The sequence below is a fragment of the Geospiza fortis genome, unplaced genomic scaffold (assembly GCF_000277835.1).
Source record: "Geospiza fortis unplaced genomic scaffold, GeoFor_1.0 scaffold229, whole genome shotgun sequence".
Taxonomy (NCBI): domain Eukaryota; kingdom Metazoa; phylum Chordata; class Aves; order Passeriformes; family Thraupidae; genus Geospiza; species Geospiza fortis.
In genome coordinates, this window is record NW_005054357.1 from 2363081 (window position 1) to 2379872 (window position 16792).

The window sequence follows — 16792 nt, forward strand, 5'->3', positions numbered from 1 at the left end:
GCCGCCTTAGAGCTAATAATAGGCAGCGTCTGCTCGCTGGCTCGCAGCAGGTTGTGCCGCGGTCTGCAACGCAAAGAGATTTTAGTGATTTAATTAAAACCTCAGTTACACAGATACATAAAACTAACAGTGAAATATAAAAAGGGTTATTAAAAGTTGAAGTAATGTTTAAGTGCTAAGAATAATTTTAATCATAATTCTTTTGGCAGAGTGTGAAATTACTGTTGCATGTTTTCTTAAGGTCCGGAGCAGAACCAGGTCTCACGGGAACTCTTTGGTAATCACCTATGAAGTTCCTGATCCTGAAGTTGCATTTTTGCAATGAAGAAAAGGAGACGGCTCGCTGCAAATCTAAATGAAAAGGTTCATCTTGGCCATGAGAAAGATACTTCAGAACAGATTCTTGTAGTGGACTGTGCGCAAGAAATTGTCTCCAAGTCTGCAGAAATAGCTCCTGCAGATCAGCTCGAATCTTCCCGAGAACTTTCACCATCACCAGAACAAAGAAAGCTCCTAAGCTCATTGCAATATAACAAAAATCTACTTAAATACTTAAATGATGATAGGCAGAAACATCCATCGTTTTGTGATTTACTCATAATTGTAGAAGGAAAAGAATTTAGTGCTCACAAAGTTGTTGTGGCTGTTGGGAGTAGTTATTTTCATGCCTGTTTGAGCAAAAATCCGAGCACCGACGTTGTCACATTAGATCATGTAACTCATTCTGTCTTTCAACATTTGCTTGAGTTTCTTTACACTTCGGAGTTTTTTGTGTATAAAAATGAAATTCCATTAGTGCTGGAAGCTGCAAAATTTTTAGATATCATAGATGCAGTGAAGTTACTAAATAATGAAAATGTTTCCAGTGTACAGACTGATGTGGTTACTGATGCACCTACACCAGTAGAAACACTCAGTGAACTGACAGGTAAACTATTAAATAGTCATCAGTGCACTTTTTGTGGTCGAAGTTTCTGTTACAAGAAGTCCTTGGAGAATCATTTGGCTAAAGCCCACCGCCCCCTTTCCCTGGAACAGAAGCATGGGTTAAAAATGGTTGAGAAGGCCAGCTTTTCCACTAGACGCTCCACGAGAAGCCGTAAGTGTCCAGCTAAGTTCGGTATCAGTGACAATGAAAGTGGTGATGCCTCTGACAGCAACTTGGAAAAAGTCAGTTCTGACAAGGAGACATCTGAGAGGAGTGAATTTGAAGACAGTGAAAGTGAGTCCAACGTGGATGAAGATGGGCAGGAAGAGGAAATGTCAGGTGAAGATTCTGAAGACTCAGAAGAACAAAGCGAAAAGGAACAGAATGATGCTGAAGAGGGTTCTGAGGCAGTTGACTCAATGGGGAATATTCCTGAAGGCTTAGCTCCAGTCATCATTCAAAGCAGTAGCAAAAAACTACTTCAGTGTCCCAAGTGTGACAAAAAGTTTGATCGAATAGGTAAGAGCGAGTTAGGTTCATCTTCTTCATGGTGGTGCTGTTTGTGTGGGAAATAAACCAAGTTTTTCCTCTGTCCTGGAGAGTGAATATAGGAATTTCTGGATCATCTCACTGATCCAGTGTGCTGCTATTTTCTTGAAGTGTATTAAGTTGTTATGTCTGTGGTGCTAAATAGTTTAAATAAATTATCTGAGCACATTATTTTAAAAATCTGCAAATACTACATTTATTTTTCTTCCACTGCTCTGGATTCTGGTTGTTAGCACAGTGTGTAAAAGCACACCTAGTGTGCAGAAACAAATGGCCTGTGAGTATTTAGGGTTGGAATGGTACATTTTGGTTCTGCACACATTGGAAGCCCGTTTCTCTTTGCACTTTCATAACTTAGAATTCTAGTTCTGTGCTCAAAAAATCCATGACAAGCATGCATTTAAACAAGTGATACAATAAAGTATTTTTTTATAAGCTTGTATTACAATGCACAATTGACTTACATGTTAAATTTATGAACTGCAGAAGCTCGTAAATTTACAGTACTATACAGCAGCATGCATGTATGTTCTACAGAGAAAAAAGGAAAATCTAGTACAAAGCAGAGAGGTTGCTATTGACTCGAGGTAGATTTATCCACAGGACAGAATTTTGTCCTCAGAAAAAAACATTGGCAAACAGAAGAGGGAATACAAGCCATGTGAAAGAAATGAGAGAGTAGCATTTTTGTTTCTGGTAGTTTGTTGGGTCCCAAATACAGATAATGTGCAAAGGCTTTTGTCTTTCATTCAGTGTTCTGCTATTTGAAATTACCTTAAGATTACCAGTTCTCTGTGAGGCTGTTCCCCGTTCTGCAAAGGTACTCATGATCAGTGTAGTGAAAGAATAGGACTGTAATTCGCAGTATTTAAGATCAGACTATGCTGAAGGTTTGAACAAGAGTGACTTGTAACCCTTGCACAAACTTATAGGAAGATGGAAGTTTTTGGAGAGGCCTTGGATCAAACACATTGGTGAGCACTGGGCAATTTTCAGTGGTGTAAGCCAGTAGGAATCTTTGGAGGGATGTGGAGGGTACTTAGAGTTTGACTGCATGTGAGAGAGATTGTAGAATCAATCCCAGACATGGCTGTTGCAGGTGATACCTGTTACAGGTCACGCTAACGGATTTGACTTTGTTGTGCAGGTAAATATGAGAGCCACACCCGTGTCCACACAGGTGAGAAGCCTTTTGAATGTGATATTTGTCACCAGCGCTACTCCACCAAATCCAACCTGACAGTGCACAGAAAGAAACACTCCAGTGACACTGACTTCCATAAGAAGGAGCACAAATGCCCCTACTGCAATAAGCTCCATGCAAGCAAGAAGACCTTAGCAAAGCACGTGAAGAGGCAAGTATGACTTAATGTGTCTGACATTTCTGAAGAAGCATTTTTTTTATTTAAAAAGTGAAGATAAGCATACATATAAACACAGCATGCTCTGCATTATTTTTATAACTATTTCTTCAAATAACTGCCTTTTCAAAGGGCATGGGGGTTAGCAGTATCACCTAACCTGCTGTAAGAAATAGCAGTGGTGCTTCTATGGGGGTTCTGCCAAAAGTTTTTATTACAAATTTTAGAATCTTTCAGATGAGCTAGCACAGTCAGAACATATCAGACTTAAAAATTACCTGACTGCTTTTAATTTGAAGGTAGAGTAAAATACCTTCTTTAGTTTTAGATGTCAGTGCTTTACCGTTGATGATAATACCTGTCTAAACCATTTCTGAGCAGATTCTTTTAGATAAATAATTTACGGCAGGTCTAATTATAAGGTGTTATTATTTACATACTGCCTTTTTTCTTTTTTCTTTGTAAATATCCATAAGTTGAAACTGCCTTTTGTCTTATCAGATGTTGTATAAGGTTCTACATGAGTCCATAGTCAACACTGCTTTCCAGTTATTTGTGTCATTAGAATTGTTTCAGCATCAGTATTCTGTTCTGCCGGTGTGGTGATCAACTTCCATGACATATAAAGCTTAGAAATAGATATTTAGTATTTAGATTATCTTCATCTTGGAAAGTTATGACTACTTTCAGCCTCTTTCTCCTAGGTTTCATCCAGAGAATGTACAAGAATTTCTTTCTATCAAGAAGACAAAGAGTGAAGGTTGGAAATGTGATGTAAGTAATCCTTCAATACTTTTTTTTGCTCTGTACAGGGTTTACCTTCTGTGAATTTTAATGAAAATCTGGTATGTGTTTCTGTGAAATCTCAGCAAGCTTTCTAGGGGATGGTTTTCCTCTAAGTGATACATTTCCTCTGTCTGCTGATTTAAGGGCAGCACTTTGTCTATATGTACAGCCTCTGGTCAGATAAATAATCCCAATTTGAATTCTAAAATAGTTAGAGGCAGTATTTTTTCAAATACATCAGTTTACAGATTATTAGACTTGAGTGTTATGAGTGCTTTAAAACCAGTATTTGCTCTCCTGTTAATTACACATAACACTGACCATAAGGTATACTGTTACAGGAAGGATCTCTCAATTGTGAGGAAGATACATGTTAAACATGAAACATTTTCTCATTTAGCTGCATATGCATGTCAACAGAATTGTGAATTTGTGCTAAATTTATCTCTAGTTGTAAAATTACAGAATACTTTGCTTGATTTTCCTGTGAGAGCTATATGTGTGAAACTACATCTGCTCTAAAAAAGAATTGTAGGAATTGTAGAATTTCCATTCTCTTTGTGTATGCTGCCAAATAATGTTTTAAGGTTTCAGATGTGGGGTTTTGTTGTGGCTATTTTTTTAAGGGAATTGGTTTTCTTTTTGTTTTTTAGGGCACCTGTTTTGTTTGTGCAGGCTGCTGCATGCTGCAGTATGTCTGTAATATTAGGGGCTGTAACATAATCATAAACCTTGCTTTATTTGGACCTTTCACTTGTAAACACACGGTAGGAAGCTGGGAGATATCAGCCGTAGGAATTTGTATTATTCGTTGTGCAGCTGGTGGGATGGTGGTTCAAGGTTATTACCTGGTTCATCAAAGGGTGTTATCTTCCGGGTGAAGCTGTAATGTGTGAATGTGTTACAGATTCTGTTTGTTACTAGATAAGAAACATTTTAATAGTGAGAATCAATTGTGCAACATTGTTGACATTTATTCCTGGGAAAGTGTGTTACCAGATGAGTGATTTGACAAACTCCACTTCCTGGTTTGTGGGTTTATTTTTTTAAATTGAACGTTGTAAGTAGAAATTTTTAAAGAAGTGAGCTCCTGCTCCTGTACAGCTCATGTGCATTGAAAATGGACTTGAATTAAAAGCAGGTAGAATTCCAACTTTTGCAGCAGTTGGACATTGAACAGGACCCTTGGGTGCTGTGCTATAACTTTGTTTGTTCATGTGGTGTGTTCTGAGGGCAAAGGTGCCACAGATGTAAGCTGCAGGATTCACTAAGGTTATTGGTTTATGCTGTAATCTGTCTGTGAACAACAGGATTTGCTGACCATATTTTAATCCTTGAGGAATATGAGCGAATTTACACAAACAATAGATACAATCATAGGGAAAAGCAAGAGGGCTATTATACTTTATACAAATATGGATTTTCTTACACCTGTATTTAACATTAATAAGTTTTTAAGCAAATAGTGCTGCTGGTTTTGATTTCCTTATTCATGTGTGCTCTGTGAAGCTGATTGCAGGAGTTAATGTGTGGGAGTTGTAGTGCTCAGCTGAGCTGTCATAAACAACAGCAGGAGTCTCACAGGGAAACTTGAGCACTCTTTGTGTTGAAGCATAGGACCCTGATGATAAATTGTAATACCTGGTGTAAATGCCTGAATTTGAGCTGTGGATTCAATTCTGTATTTGTACTGTGTGCTTATTTAAGTCACTACTGATAATACTCTAACATTTTGGTTAATCTGAAAGCAGTACTGAAAAGCACACATAATGTTAGGCTTATGATGGTCCTGTAGCTCTAAAATGTATTTTGAGTTACATTTCCTTGTTGGTATTGGCATTTTCTCTTTAATACCTGTTGTTAGGAAATTTCCCAGAGGAAATAAAGGAACAGGTATGACTTTGGTTCTACAGTAGTTTATACTACAACATCTTTTACCATAGTCCAACTAAACTGTTTCAGCATCCAAAACCAAGCCAAAGCTATTTGCTTTTTTCCACTGGGTTATTTTTGGCTGAGTTACTGTGTTGAAACACCTTAGGAAGGGAGTCTGGGAAGTGCTGGAGTCAGTAGAAAGAAGGGCTGGGGAGGAACATATAACTGCATGCAGGAGTTTCCAGTAGTTGATTTAGGCTGCCATGGATCTGCCTCCTAATCTATACATTACAGGCCACTATGGTTTATGTAGAGCACAGGTTGGTTTTGATGTTGACTGCAAGGCTTTCCATACTGACATACAGGTCTTTGAAAAGATATGTGTTTAATCTTACATTGGTGCAGAGAGCAGATGAAATAAACTCTTATAAGCTTATGAATAGGAAAAGAATCTGGTTATAATGGATGTATCCTTGACAAAGTGTGGTATCATTTCAGATTTGTAAGAAATCTTTCACTCGAAGACCTCACTTAGAAGAGCATATGATCCTTCACTCTCAGGACAAACCCTTCAAATGTACCTACTGTGAAGAGCATTTTAAATCCCGGTTTGCAAGACTGAAACATCAGGAAAAATTCCATCTCGGTATAGAAACCTCCTTCTGACATGTAAACATTAGATTAAAGTAAAACATTCCCCCACCATTTTATGGTCAGTCTGGTTTTCACCCCACCTCCTTTTACAATACTCTGTTCCACTTTTGGGGGAGAGTTGTTGGAAGGTTTTTGTTGATTGGGTTTTTACTGTTGTGTTCAGCTGTCTTTTTGAGGCATTCTCTTGTACCCAAAAAAGTCAGAATTCTGGGGAGAAAGAAGAATCAAGATGAGTTTGGTTTGAAACTTTTTTGCACAAAATTGATTCTCAGCTAGGGAGTCAGATTCTTCCTGAAGTTTTCAAAAGACCTTTGTCCTTTCCTCCTGAAGTATTCTGCAGACTTTTTTTGTACTACTGATTATTTCTGCTGGATAGGAGCTACATGGGTGATAAGAATTTTTTATTTCAAGTGGTCTAAGTGGGCTTAATTGCTTTTGACTATGAATTATGAATTTTTGCTTTACTGTAGTGAAATTTGCCAAAATGCTAGATCATAGAAGTAACTTAGCAGAAAACTCACAAAATCTAATTAAAGTATGCTGACTGTACTAAAGATGAATAATTTGTTAGACAAAAGTTTTGCTTTGTAAATTGATGAGGGTTTTCAAAAGTAACCAGTCTGGGCTTGTTGTTTATTTTAGCTGTCAGTCAATCCTGCTCTGTGTGTCTGTCTCCCTGTAGGGCCTTTTCCTTGTGATATTTGTGGCCGCCAGTTTAATGACACAGGGAATCTGAAACGCCACATAGAATGTACTCATGGGGGAAAGAGGAAATGGACATGTTTCATCTGCGGGAAATCCGTCAGGGAACGGTAAGGACTTGGCTGACTACTTGAGCTACTTGAACTTCAGCAGAACACAGCAATATTTAGCATACTTTGATTGCTGTTGAATATGCTTGGAGTTTTTAACATAAACGAGACCATTTCAGAGCATTAGTGTGTTAAAAGGTAGTGTGAGAGCCACAGCTAGCATGGGATTTTCTGATCACCTCTAAAATTAAGGGTGACAGCTGTAGGTAATTAATTATGAAGTGCAAATATATTAAGAAAGTTGTACCTCTTATTCGCTTCAGTTTCTTACTGTTAAGGAACTTAAGTTTCTCTGCTGTGCAAAAACATCTTGCAAATTTTTTGGAAATATGTTTTATTTAATATATGTTTTCCAAATTTACATTGGGACAGTGTTTTATTTCTTATTATTTCTTTCCTGATACTGTTTCTAGACCCAGTTGGTTCAGTAAATAGGTTGCCAGACTGTCTTTGAATGCATGTGTTGGTTTGTATATCTGAATTTATACAGCCACTCAGATCTATTGTGATCCATCACAGTAGGAGAAATTGAGAAAATGATAGTATGCTTCACTTTAAAGCGGCAGGGACATTGCTTAAAATTGAATTTTACTGGCTTTGTTAAACAGAACGACTTTGAAAGAACATCTGAGAATTCACAGTGGAGAGAAGCCTCATCTTTGCAGTATTTGTGGGCAGAGTTTTCGTCATGGAAGCTCTTACAGGTATAGGTTTTTATTAAGCAAGCTGCTAAACTGTTTTGCTTATTTGGTGATATATATACATATGTTATTGACATAATTCCTTGTAATGTATGTGTTTGATGTACTCCACCTCTGAAAGCATTAGTAAATGTTCTAAACATTTTTCAATTTAAAAAATATATTGCTAATGTGTCAGAATTAATTTAATTTGTAATACATTAGTGGTTTAAACACAAAAAAACGCCCTACAACTCTTTTCTCAAAGTTGAGTTTTTTGCACATATGAAACTTCTGTGGTTTGGTTATTCAAACAGAAAATAAGCAGAGGACTAAAATATCCCACTAAATTAAGTTCACATAAGAGAGCGCAGGTCTGGTCTCTCTTGCTTTCCAAGAACAAATGCAGTGCACCTCAGCTGCAAGCTACTTCCTGATACTTATGTGAAGCATTAAAGCCTGTATTTTCTGCTATTTTGCATTGAATTAGCAGTACAGATTATGTTAACGAAATTGCATTTTATGGTCTTGTTTGTGACTCAATATGCAGACTTCATCTAAGAGTGCATCATGATGACAAGAGATATGAGTGTGAAGAATGTGGGAAAACGTTTATTCGGCATGACCATCTGACAAAACACAAAAAAATACATTCAGGTAGGTATTTTCTTTGGAAATTGCCTTCAAAATTACTATTTTGAAATAAAACCAAGTAAAAAGTTAATGATGGAAATTTTTTTCAGTGCATGCAATGTTTTAGGCCTGATAAAAGTTCCTGCCACTCTTTTTAAGGTCTGCTAAAGCAGAGTTAGTCTTACCTGTTTTAAAGGTTTAAAAGCCAAATGTTTCCTCCCTGATACCATAGAAAGCTGAGGGACAGTCAAAAACATGTAACAATGAATTGCTTTAACAATCATAAATACAAAAAGCAAAAGTTAAAAAGGAGGATTTTTTAATGATTCCAGATTTCTTTTTTTAATAGCAACTATGTGAAACATTATTGCCACAACACAGAAGAAGCTGTCAGAGTCTCTGTCAAAGTTTGTACACTGATCACTTCAATGTAAAGAACATCAGAGAGGTGTTTCTGAAATCTCTCTTGTGGGAAAGAGGGAAGGAAGGCTGAGGAATCAGCCCTATGAACAGATGGAGATGATCAGGAAAAAGAAAAATAAAATCATTGCTCTGAGAGCAGAAGGGTTATCAAATATATAGGAAGAGCAAAGATTCACCAGTGACTTTTTCACAACAGGATCCAGAGGAAATATGACCCTCTTGGAGGCAAAATACTTTCTAGGCAGCATGGAAGTGTGAAAGTGATCAGAGTCTAAATTTCCTGAGTCTTTATGTGCAAGACAGCTTCTTTCCTGGTGTTTGAAATAATCATAATGTCTGCTATGAAATAAAGAAATCTTTGAAAAGTCCAAGTACAAAAACCCAAACAACCAAAAAAAAGAAAAAAACCCCCAAAAAATCCTCTTTTCTGCTCTATTTGCTTTTCCCCCTCTAGAAAGTTACATTCTTTGACTGTCCACACCCCTATTTACATGAGAAGAAATATTCTGCCACTTTGTGGAAGATCTCAAGATGACTGAAAAGCATCATGGTACTCTTAAACAGCAGCATAAAAGAAAAAGGTAACTATGTCCATCAGGATGATTAAAATGATAAATACTGAGGTGCAATTTTCAATTATACAAATTAATAGCTGAAAATAATTGGTATGTTTCAATAAGCTTCTCTTGAAAACAGCTGAATTATCGAAGGTACCCTGTTTCAGGTCATAATGAAGAGAGTACATTCCCAGCCATTCACTTGTACTCCCATGCAGTGAGTGTTTGGGGAAGTGTCTCCTGACTTGGAGCACAAAGTTCTTTGTAGGAATCACATGGACTAGTCCTGTATAGAAGTGGTAACGTCATTACTCTGATAGAAGCACCATGCTTCCTAAATTTTCTTCTTTAATAAGAGAGAATCCTTCTCCAAGTGAGGTGTGGAGGAGCTTGATTGGCTGAACTTTGGGAACATGATTATAGGTCATAGACATTTAAAAAGTTCCAAAAAGATTTAACCAAAATGTATTGAATGTTGCCCTTCTAGGTGAAAAAGCACATCAGTGTGAGGAATGTGGAAAATGTTTTGGCCGTCGAGATCACCTCACTGTTCATTATAAAAGTGTTCATCTAGGAGAAAAAGTTTGGCAGAAGTAAGTATGGGGTTTGTACAACTGCATAAATGCTTCTGTACTATAACTGTTTTTGTTGGGACTTGCATGTGTGAGCAGAATTCTGCTTATCTGCGTTTGTCATGCCTGTACCTCAGGCTTCATAGAAATGTTATTACAGTTTGAAGGGAATATCAGAGAAATACCTGCACAATTTAAGACAGGTATTTAATTTGTAGCACAATTAAGTAAATAAAAGCATTAAAAAGGATCAGATTTTAATTTGTCACATAGCTGTCTCAGTGTTGTTCTTAATTGATGGTTTGCTGTAATATTCTCATTGCAGACTAGTTAAAACTGAATTATTAGTCATCATGTAAGCACAGGGAGAATTATCTCACATTTAAGGTATTTTAGGAGCTGGCAGCAGATTAGTGGCTCTGAAAGGAGGTAAAAACTTTGAAAGGGTGTTTCTACGTTGAAAATGCAATAGGGTTTTAAAACTCTTGAGCTCTAAAAATAAACCTCTCAGAGATGTGAAATAAACAGCTCTGGTTGTTTGTCAAATGATGTGTTTTAGCTGTTAGTACTCATTAGTGTTGTGTAGAAACCAATAAAGATGTGTCTGACTTAAAAGTATAGTACATTGCTAATTCTGATTTTTTCCTTTTGTAGGCAGTAGCCTACTTAGAAATTCTGCCATTCCTAGAACCATATTTATGGCCTGATTCTATCAAAGTAAAAGCTTCTTGTGAGTCTTGGGCAAAAAAAAAAAGCTGCATAACGAGATTTGTGGGGTTAAAAAAGAAGTTTTAGTGGCTTTTGTTCTTTGACTACTTAAGTGCCATCCCGACAGATAATAAAATTGAATATTGAAAAGAATCTAATTGACCATATTGGTAGGTGGATGCCAGGAAATAGGAACATAAGTGAGGAAATTTGGAAAGTTTGGTATTTAGCTATTTTGCAGTTTAAGATTTCAGAAAGGAGTGTGGACATAACTTCACTGTTATTTGTTTACAAAAAAAAAGTAACATGAAATGTCTTTTTTCTTTAAAGATATAAAGCAACGTTTCACCAGTGTGAAGTCTGTAAGAAAGTTTTTAAAGGGAAATCCAGTTTGGAAATGCATTTTAGGACACATTCAGGTAAAAAGAAAATAAACCCCAACTAAACCACAAAACACATAGGAATGTATTTTTATGCATCAATATTGATTCAATGATCTAATTCATTATAGTTGTTGAGCATTCAGGATGAGAGTAGGAGAAAGCAGCAAGGTTTTATTCATTCTCATATACTGGCCATTCCTGAATGCTGTTTTTTGATTGTTTAGCTGGAATACTGATAATCTCAGCTCAGGTTTGTGGGGCACTTTTTGCACCTCCTCCTTTAGTTCACTGGTATGTGTGTTCTTGCCAAATTTACCCACACCTTCTAAATGTTTCTGTGCTCCAGAGATTACTGCATTTCAGGTGCTAATCTAAACAAGGAGTGAACTCCCTTTGGAAAGGGCTGTGTCCTTTCTCTTTGACTTTGTTCTTCCTGCCTTTTGTTTAGGAAAATCATTGTCTTTTGAAATGTATATAGCTCATTTAATCCCAGTATCATAACTGTTAAAAGACTGTTCTTTTATATTTAGTTTGTAATCTAACATAAGTCCAGAGTAATGAGAATTGTGTGTAAGGAGAAGAGTACGCCAATATAACTTCTAAACAAATTCCTGATGACTCTCTTGATTTTGAAATTGATGCTGAATTTAAAGTTTGTCTTCAGTAAAATTGTTTCATTGTACGTCTTCATGTCATAATTCATAGAAGGTATTTCCATATTTATGTGTGATTTGATGTTACTCTGAATAACTGATGGTTACTTCTCTGTCTTTACAGGTGAGAAGCCCTACAAATGTCAGATCTGTAATCAGTCTTTCAGAATTAAGAAGACATTAACAAAACACATGGTTATTCATTCAGATGCTCGACCCTTTAACTGCCAGCACTGCAATGCAACATTTAAACGAAAAGACAAGCTGAAGTATCACATTGATCACGTTCATGGGTCTAAGGCTGCAGAGGAGGCATTGGCATCTTCTCCAGAGGAAAAGCTAGTGTCCTTACCAGTGCAGTACACCTCTGATGACAAAGTTTACCAAACTGAGGCTAAACAGTACGTGGAACAGTCCAAAGCATATCAATCAGAAGCCAAAACTTTGCTGCAGAATGTATCCCCAGAAGTGTGTGTGCCTGTGACTCTGGTCCCCGTGCCCATGGCAGAGCCCCAGGCAGAGCTGGTGCAGCACAGCGCTCAGTCCCACGGCATCCTGCCCCCGCAGCCCGAGCAGCCGGATTATCAGCGAGCCACGGAGCTCTCCTTCCTGGAGAAATACACCCTGACTCCACAGCCTGCAAACATTGTTCATCCTGTGAGGCCTGAGCAGATGCTGGATCCTAGAGACCAGTCATATCTTGGAACTTTACTGGGGCTAGATACAACTCCCACTGTACAGAATATTTCAAACAACGAACATTCGTGATCAGACCATAACATTCCACCGAATTTACTAAGCTGTCGGCCACCAGAAGGCTGATATGGCAACTGAGATTTATATTTTATATTTTATTTGGACTCATTAAGTCTCCTGCATAGTTTTGGGAAAACAATTTGTTTACATAATATTTGAACGTTTAGGCACAATTTGATGCATACGGAAGAGTGTTTCTTGTGATTTTAAGAGTTTTTAAAAATCTTATAGACGGTCTTTTAAAAATAATGCTCTGAAATATCTTTTAAGGATAGTGGCTGAAAGTGTAATTACATATCTGGCTATTAATTTATAAAAATTGCCTTTCTGCATCTCACTTTGAGTTAATGTTTTAAGTGGAATAGAAAGCATTCTAAAAGAATAAGGAGTATTTAAAATTCATAAAAGTTTCTAAGGGCAGGCAGGGCTATGAAACACAAACTTTGAATTATGTTTCACACAGAAATTAATATATAATTTTCTTGAACCTGAGGCATTTTTGGAGGGTTTTAAAGGTGGCTGGACTGTGGAACCTAGCCAGTGAATACAGGCACTAGGTTCTTCTGAAAAGTGATTTGTGATACTTTATGAAGACATTAAACAAGGTGTTCAGTGATCCCCTGAGTACAATTAGGCTGCCTAAATTTGGCCTCTTAGTTCTTCTTTGATCTCTAATATTGAATAAAGTGGGAAGAGCTAGACAATGGTATTGTCAATTTTCTACACTTAGTTCTATATAATTTTAAGATGCATTTTTTCTTGCTTTTTCAGTCCTCTTTGTCTTCTAAAGTGTACCCCGCACTCTAACTTTGAAAGAAATGGCAGTATTTGCAAGGTCATTTTAAAACATGAACAGTCACAAAGGGTTGGCATAGTTGATCCTTGCTAAAGCAGAAATAATATCAGGGTCCCACATTAATGTGCCCATTTTCAGGTTATCTGTGATAGAGGAGAAATTTAAAGACTGTTCCAGAACAGTATTTAATTTCTATTTAAAAAAAAAAGAAAATCAGTAATGCTAAATCTCTTGTGAGTTGCTAATTAAATTGTTTGGTTTCTCACTTTCTTGTACTGTGTTTATAAACCAAAGTTAAACTCTTGAGAGTATTTTATGTCTAATTATTTTTAGCTCTTTCTTTACTAGACATAAGGGGTTTTTTTCAAAAAAACCCATTTGGAACTACAAGTCTGGTGTCACCATGAAATCTAGTATAGTTTAACCTCATCAAGCTTTCTCTTTTAAGTGTACTTTAAAAATAATTACTCTGTGTTTGTTTGGTGAATATGATGCCAAAGAAAGTATCTGAAGTAACTTTATAATCTTCATAATTCCTCACAAGTATTGTATAATAAGATTTCCATCTTACTAAGATGAGAATTAAGATTGAAATTTTCCTCCAGTTTTCTGTATTCTTAAATTATTATCTGAAAGAATCTTTAAAATGGGAAACTGGATTTATGTGTATTGTTATAACTGTCAAATTTATTCAATGAGCTGAGCACAAGGGAGTTGTGGTGATAAGAAGGTTCTCTTATCACAGTTCTACAAACTCTCAAGTGGCACAGATCATTTGTGATTGTATTCAGATACTTTGGTGTTAGATTCTATTAATCATCGACTTCAGTGTTGAGCAGTTTGCAGGAGAGGGGCCAGAACTGCCTGAATGTTCATATTTTGAAGCTTGTACCCTAATGGATTCTTAACCTAAACACACCAAAGATTTCTGTTAGCTGTTAAATAGTGGCAGAGTTATAGAATTGTGTTACCAATATTTAAATAGGACTTAGCCAAAGAAGCACAATAGAAGTCCTAAACTTTAAAAGTTCAGTTTCTAAAACAGGACTACATATGTTTAACTGTTCTATGTTTGTATCTCTAAAGTAAAATTTAGAGCTGTGCTCTGGGAATGTTCAGACTGACATGCTGTAAATAGATCTGGGAAGAAGCTGAAGACTAGCAAATCTACAGCAATAACAAGGCCATTGAATGCCGCCTTCTGAAAGGACACTATCAAGTACTACCCTTTCTGCTTTCTAACTCCGCCTTTCATCTCCTTTCAAAATAAAACTGTTTCTGTCATCTTCACACTCCATGGCTTGAAAATGGCTGGTTTTTGTGTACTTTTCAAGTCTACGTGTATGTATCATAATTATACTATTCATGTGCACATGAAACATGATTTCTACTGCATTTGTAATTGTACTGTTGAAAGTAACCCAACATCAGTGGTGTCAGTGCAGTGCTCAGACTAAAAGCCTAATTCTTTGTTATTTCTTGTCTTTTCTGTCCTACAGTAGAAATAAGTATTGTGGGCTTTTGACAAAACAGTAGCTTCAAAGTGGTTGGTTAATAATTGTTTCTTTTAAAGTCCAGTCTGCTTGGAAGGCACTCTAGGAAAACACTGAAATGGAATTTGGAGCATATTTACTTGATAATGTCCTTTTAAAAATTCTTTCATGATTGTGCCTTTTATATCTATTCTAAAGAATGGCTTTTTTCTCTAGTTGAGTTGTTACTCAGAAAACATTAAGGTCAATAACTTTCAAAGGGCTCCATGTTTGTGCATGCCCAACAAGAAATGGACTATAAAAGGACTCGTTTTTGAGAAAAACGAGTGTGCTTTTTGCTGTTTGGGTGACCAGAATTACTAGTCATTCCTGGAAAAAATTACCTGCTAGTTCTTTGGTGTTATTTGTTTGCAGATAACCCTACTAGTTAATGTTTGTTCCTGCTGGTCAGGCTGGATCATTGCCAGTTGACAGTGAAAGACAATAGGAAAGCTTATGTGCTAGATACATAGTTTTTATTTTTATTTAATATCATGAGCTATAATTTGTATGGCTTTACATCTACTTAAAATTCATATATGGGCAAAGTAAATTTTCATGGGCTGGTACTTTGTTTGGTAGGTGAAAGTGTCTGGTTTCTGCTTGATAGAAGGTAGTCCCTGGTAGGAGGACTGGGGTGGAAGGGCAGAGGTCTGCACCTCTCAGCTCATGGGCTGGAACTCCTCAGTGTCCCCCATTCAGTATGTGCTCATCAGAGTGTGGGTGCAGTTGATGTGGAGGGGGCATTTACAATAAATGTTTTATCAGGCAGTCCCTAGATTAGTTAAGGGTTCATTGCTAAAGAAGGAAGAAGCAGGTGTCTCTTAAAAAGATCTGTAGAGTGGTTAGTGGCACATTGCAAAAAGTTGATCTTTTCCACATGCTGACCTTTGGGAAGAAAGTGGAGTCTGTGCTGGTTCTCCAGACTGCTGTGTGATTCTGAGAACTTAGTGCACTTGTTCTGTTCAAACATTAAATTCTGTATTTTTTTGCTATACAAATTTCTGGTTGTAGACTGGGTTACTGCCTGTAATTCTTCCAGTGGGTCTTATGTTCAGTTTATTTATTTGTATTGGAATTTCCTCTTTGAGCACTGACACTTTTCTTAGAGAGACGTATCCCTCATGCGTTCTTTTCATGCTGAACATCAGTCATTGTAATGGTGAAGATATTTTTCTGTAAGGCAGTGGTTTCCTTAAAAATATAGCGCTACTATTGTCTGGATTATAATTCCAGTAGTTGTTCCTAAAGATGGGTCATGCCAGACCACAATGACAAAAGATATATTTGGTGTCATCAAAGAGCTGAGCTTATTTCCCTGTAACAAATGTGGAAGAGCCTTCAGAACTGAAGAATGCTTCCAAGGAGTCACCTCGCAATGTGCTTGATCAAACAGGAAACGTGTTATGGACTGCTAAGGAATAAATGACCCCAAATTTTAAAATTTAAAATAACTTCTCTGTAGGAGTTCATGAATGTAGCATTATGAATGAAGTCTGTTGTAGATGAGTAGGTTTTTTTTTTCCCTGATAACAATAAAAAAGGTGTGTATTTTCTCTGTGTGGAACGCACAAGCATACCTGGTGCAGTCTGTGTGTTCCCCATGTGCCTGAGGCTAAAGGGAAGCAGAGTGCATTTATCTGTAGGTCCTTGTTGTCCTGGGGGATCTTGCTCTACAGCACAGTCTCACAACAATTTGGTTATTTCATCCTGTGCATCCAGCAATGTCACTGGCAGAATGTAATGCAGGGCTGTCACCTTGCTTAAGGCCAAAAGGGTCTTTTTCATGGTTCATTAGAAATGTTTTTGTTTAAAAGGTTTTGATGGATTAAAGGTAAAAATGACAACATTTTTTGAATCCCCCATAACCATTTTGATCATGTTAAATGTCAGTCCTTTTATATGAAAGAATAGGGTGAAAAGAACTCAATATTTTGTCACTCATATATTGAGATAATGTGTTTTAAATGTGATCTGTACAGGTTGGTATTTTAGATGGAAGTCTTTAAAGTTATGTTTTTAGGGGAAATCCTTTGCTGTAAGGAAAAGTTAGGAAGTGTACTGTAAATGTGGAAGTACTCAGTCCTATGTGTAATTTTGTTTGCTATGGAAAAGTAAAGTTCTTTTGTCTTAA

At 36.8% G+C, this 16792-nt stretch overlaps 1 protein-coding gene across 1 annotated transcript; it reads left to right on the forward strand.

Moving 5' to 3' along the window:
- The first annotated feature begins 239 nt into the window (after positions 1–239).
- Positions 240–16792, forward strand: ZBTB41 (zinc finger and BTB domain containing 41). Its single transcript, XM_005423716.3, has 10 exons — positions 240–1447; positions 2625–2832; positions 3543–3612; positions 5998–6145; positions 6836–6965; positions 7574–7669; positions 8196–8302; positions 9746–9851; positions 10869–10957; positions 11699–16792. The coding sequence occupies exons 1-10, from the start codon at positions 322–324 to the stop codon at positions 12340–12342; spliced, it is 2724 nt and encodes a 907-aa protein (XP_005423773.1). The 5' UTR covers positions 240–321; the 3' UTR covers positions 12343–16792.